General features: G+C 32.0%; 1 protein-coding gene across 2 annotated transcripts; it reads right to left on the minus strand.

The window, feature by feature from the left end:
- Window positions 1-1,243: 1,243 nt before the first annotated feature.
- LOC106763840 (serine/threonine-protein kinase RIPK) lies at window positions 1,244-3,757 on the minus strand. Of its 2 annotated transcripts, none has more exons than XM_014647997.2 (6): window positions 3,682-3,757; window positions 3,121-3,575; window positions 2,907-3,042; window positions 2,539-2,630; window positions 2,273-2,396; window positions 1,244-1,968 (listed from the first exon to the last, which is right to left on the minus strand). In XM_014647997.2, the coding sequence occupies exons 1-6, from the start codon at window positions 3,725-3,727 to the stop codon at window positions 1,595-1,597; spliced, it is 1,227 nt and encodes a 408-aa protein (XP_014503483.2). In that variant the 5' UTR covers window positions 3,728-3,757; the 3' UTR covers window positions 1,244-1,594. The 2 variants fall into 2 exon arrangements, with proteins under 2 accessions (XP_014503483.2, XP_014503482.2); XM_014647996.2 differs by having other exon boundaries at window positions 1,252-1,968; window positions 2,494-2,630.
- Between the last annotated feature and the right edge of the window lie 967 nt (window positions 3,758-4,724).

A 4,724-nucleotide genomic window follows, 5' to 3' on the forward strand; every position in this document is an offset into this window, starting at 1 on the left:
TTATATTTAATAATATATTAGTCATGTTGTTAACCTTTTATCCATTGACTTAGTATTTTAACTACATATTGATTGATCCGGTTTGATAACACTTATTTATATTGGATGATTGAGACATATTTGGAGTTGATATTTATTACTTTCACCAAATATATTATTGTGTTGTGTATTTTTATATGATATGACCTGAAAAAATAACTGTTGCAATTGGATTTTGGGAGAAGGGCAATGCATTTTTATAATGATTGATTTAAAAGGGGTTAGTTCAATCTTGATTAACTTTTTTTATGTCAAAAATTCAGTAAATAATTATAAGAAAAAAAAATATGAAAAAAATGATTAAAAATTAAAAAGATCATTGATAGTTGATTATCAATTGATTCATTTTTAACTTGGACTAACTTGTTTATTTAATTTGTAAATTAAGTAAATCAGATTTAATTTAATTATATTTAAAAATATTAAATTTTTTCAACTTAACATATTTTAAATTCGTAATAAATCGGTTTGACTCATGGATTAAAATTTATTTTGATATATGTTTATTTTAGTAGTTAATTTGATTATGATGAAGTGTTAAAATTTATAATGATAGATTAAATTACTTGAGTGGATATATTAGGAGAAAGTTAAAGTTAGTTTCAAACTCAAAATTTTAAAATAATAGGATTATGAGTTTTTTATTTTTCATTATATTGTTTAATTTTATTATTTCTACTAAAAATGTGAGTTGTATTCACACTTTAAAATTTGGTAATCTTTTCCCTAAATGTATGTTCCTTCAAAAGCGATAAAGATTTTATTGTTATTGAATCTTGCCATAATTCTTTCTTACAAAAAAATATTAATAAAAACTCTAATATTTAAGTTAACGAGATTTACATAGATTAATAGATTAATGATACCTTAGAATAATATATAAATATTTGTTAAGTGGCAAAAATCTCCGTATTCATAGACTAAGGGGACCTAGTTTTGGATGAAGGTGATTAGGTTGTTAATAATAATCACACCTAAATTAGAACAGTATCCTACAGGACACAGAGTTATGTCCTATTTTAGGAATCTTTTAGTTCGAAAGCAAAATACTAATTTCTTTATGTACAAGAATGATTAACATCTCAAAAACTTATCTTTCCATTCACACAAATTTAAGGTTGAATTCTTGACCATATGTTTAAGAGACAATCATGTCTCAATCTTAGAACATCATGTGTTGATTTCTAAATATTAGACTTGAGTGGCACTCAAGGCATTGACCAAAACTCTTTCAATCATCATAGCAGCAATGACATTTTAGCTCCATTAATCATACTAATAACAATATATTAATGGGTAGATTAGAGTTTACTGATTAAATGGATTTTTTTTTTCACTTTCTCTAAACTGTCTGTACCATGAAATCCAAAACCATGTCCAAACACAATCCCAGCCATATTTATGCACATACATTACTTGTGAATAGATTTTAGTGTGTATCCTAAACTAGTAGCAAGTGCTTATACTTGTACATTCTTGTGTATATCATCAAACCATAGAAAACTACATCATCATTTTCCTGCAGCTCTCTGTTGCTGAGGAGTGCTATCAGCTGCTATATTTTATGTTTGTTACCATTTTCACTAACGGCAACATACACAAAGGGTCCAATGAAAACATCATCAAAGTCCTGAAGTGGCTCCAATACCTTCACCACATCACTCATAGTTGGCCTTGCATTTGGGTGAGGACTCAAGCATTTGAAAGCCAACATAGCAACTTTCATCGCTCCTTTCATGGGAAATTGTCCTTCTAGTCTACAATCTATGATGCTATAAAGTTTTTTCTGATCTCTCAGCAAAGGCCTTGCCCATTCCACTAAGCTCTTGCCACCATTCGACCGAGACTTATCCACTACTCGTCTTCCTGTAAGCAATTCCAACAACACCACTCCATAGCTATACACATCACTCTTGGTTGTAAGGTGACCTGTGACAAGGCAATGGCTCATTAGTTAGCTTCATCAAATATAAGTTTCTGTCTTTTTGGACTTAAGAAAATATAGCGTGTTTAGTTGAAAGTTCTGATGCTGTGAATTTCTACGTTTGATGAAAGTGACAGCATAAAGGGAGTTTTAAGTTATTGTAATATGTTACGGTGCTGAAATTCTTATTGAGGCTTGTAACATGCTTTTGGGAGTAAGGAATGAAATAGTCTACCTTTTCCCCTTCAATTTTTGTATGTCAATTCATGATAGAAACTTGGCTAACGTTTTGTATGTTAGTGAATATACCTGTCATTATGTACTCAGGAGCAGCGTATCCTTGTGTTCCCATTATCCGTGTTGTTACATATGTGTCTTCCCCTTCAGGGCCATCCTTGGCTAGACCAAAGTCTGAGAGTTTAGCTGTGAAATCCTAGATTTGTAACAAAGAAAAAAAGTTAATTTCTTGGTATGGAAATTAAGACGATATCGAGCAATTAATAGATGCAACATGAGATCACAGAACATACTGAGTCTAGTAAAATGTTTGAAGCTTTGAAATCGCGGTATATTACAGGCTTATCTGATTCATGAAGGAAGACCAGACCTTTGGCAGCTCCTAATGCAATTTTCATCCTGGTTGACCATGGCATAGCAGCAGAGTATTCTGTTTGTATCACAGCAAAAGAAGCTGTTAGTTTATGTAAGAATTCATTTTTTTTTTTTTGTATCAGTAAGAGGGATTGTAACATACAGATTTGAAACAATTATGTGTGCATGACCATATAAAACAGAACAGAACATGTAAAGTTCTAAATCATTTGATGACAGTTATTGAACTTGATCTTACAATCATGTTTGACTTATGAGATACTTGTGATATAATCAGAAATACACAATAAGAAAAGGGTGAGGATAAGTAGAAGAGAGAAAAGAAACATACTTCTGAAGAGTTGATTCTCCAAGCTGCCTCTTGGCATGTATTCATACATCAACAGTCTGTGTTCATCCTCATAACAGTACCCAATTAACTTGACAAGATGTGGATGCCTTAGCTGTCCAAGAAATATAATCTCTGCCTAGAAAAGAAATTATGATCAAAACAACAGTTTATTATCATGAAAAGTTAAAAATGGCACTTGAGAAAGCTAACTAACCAGCCACTCCCTGTGACCCTGCAAGCCATCCAAGTCCAACCTTTTCACAGCAACAGTCTGAGCCTTCAAACCTGGCCTAAGTTTATCATCCACAAAACCCTTGTACACAGGTCCAAACCCTCCTTCTCCTAGCATATTACTCCATGAGAAACTGTTTGTTGCTTCCCTTAGCTCCTCAAGTGTAAATGCATAAAGTTTAGAGCCAGCAAAGGAAATTGAAAGATCTTCAATGGCCTGAGTGGAGCTTGAATTGCTCACATCAGATAGACACAGCCTCTGGAAAGACCCTTGTTTCAAAACCTGTTTTTCTGATTCCTCCAGGGGACACTTAACCTTGTAACAACCTAAGATCAAGATCACAGACTTCCATGTGTTCCTTTTAGTACTCATTTGGTCTATGTGTGAAACTGCAACAACCCTGCTCTGTAACTTTCTTTCACAAGCTACTTCTGATTCTAATAATATGAGAAAGACAACATAAAATTTTTGGAATGATTGATGCTGCAAGGAAAAAAATAAGTGAGAGTTGAGGAATTTTATAAGTACAAATTTTTCACCTACCACCTAGAGAAAAGTTGTGGGAGATTCCTTGTCTTCTAGAACTCATGAATGTGGATGCTACAGCAATACTACACGATATACACGAATGATTTCTATTTTATTTTTAGTTCAATCAACATGCCTACCTATTATTGACTTCAATCTAACACTAATAATAAAAATATCTAAAAAACAAAAAATATTCTTAAGATAGATTCTGATATCATATTAGGAGATGAAATTTTAAATTAACTCAATTTTACAAAATCAATTTTTAAAATGAAATTTACACTTCACTTATATAAAATGACTTTATTTTTAGTGGATATGTTAATAAAACGAAAGTAATGTTATGAAAAAGTGAATTTAATTTGTTTCTGCAAAGAATGGAAAGACTTCATCAAACATGATCGTTGCCGTCCAATATTTTGTGCTTAGCAAGTGATGCACATTCGCCGAGAAGATCGGAAAAATGAAGAGATGTAACTAAATTCCATTAGTGTCAAACCAATAATTCCATTGTAGGATGTAGTTGGAGACATCAAAAAGCTTTTGTTTAATCGTTCATTTGGGTTGTGTTGAGGACACGTGAATTATTATAAGAAAAGAAAAATGGTTTAAGGATTTTGAGATTATTTTATGGTTTTATTTGATATGTTCCATATTTGGTAGGTAAGGCTCTCTACGTTGTTGTTGTTGTTAGGATGTCATGATCATACAATAGCAACCCGACAATGAACCTATTGTTTTAAATTCTTTATGTGATGATCAAGGGCAGTTTCTAGAAGCTTACAACATAAGGGTTTTCTCTAACATTATTTATGTATTTATTGTTATCTTACTTTGGATTCATCATAGAATTGTAATTAAGGCATGAAATGTTTGAGAGTCAACAGATGGAAGGACTTTGAGGAGGGTTTGGATGTATTGAATCTAAGTGTTTTGAAAGAAAATTTAAAATTTAAAGACGGTGGGAAAAAAATGAAGGTTTGGAAGGTCAAAGAGAAAGGGTGAACCAATTAAGCTAACCCACAACCACTTCCATCGATCATGGAAAATGTTGC

The sequence above is a fragment of the Vigna radiata genome, chromosome 6 (assembly GCF_000741045.1).
Source record: "Vigna radiata var. radiata cultivar VC1973A chromosome 6, Vradiata_ver6, whole genome shotgun sequence".
NCBI lineage: Eukaryota > Viridiplantae > Streptophyta > Magnoliopsida > Fabales > Fabaceae > Vigna > Vigna radiata.

What these genes read in the sequence shown, in the direction of transcription:
- LOC106763840 (XM_014647996.2), bottom strand. Translation starts at nt 3,727, where the DNA reads ATGAGTTCTAGAAGACAAGGAATCTCCCACAACTTTTCTCTAGGTG. An exon ending in CAAACATTTTACTAGACTCA is followed by an intron (nt 2,397 to 2,493) that starts GTATGTTCTGTG and finishes TTACAAATCTAG; the next exon opens with GATTTCACAGCTAAACTCTC. An exon ending in TCCTGAGTACATAATGACAG is followed by an intron (nt 1,969 to 2,272) that starts GTATATTCACTA and finishes GCCTTGTCACAG; the next exon opens with GTCACCTTACAACCAAGAGT.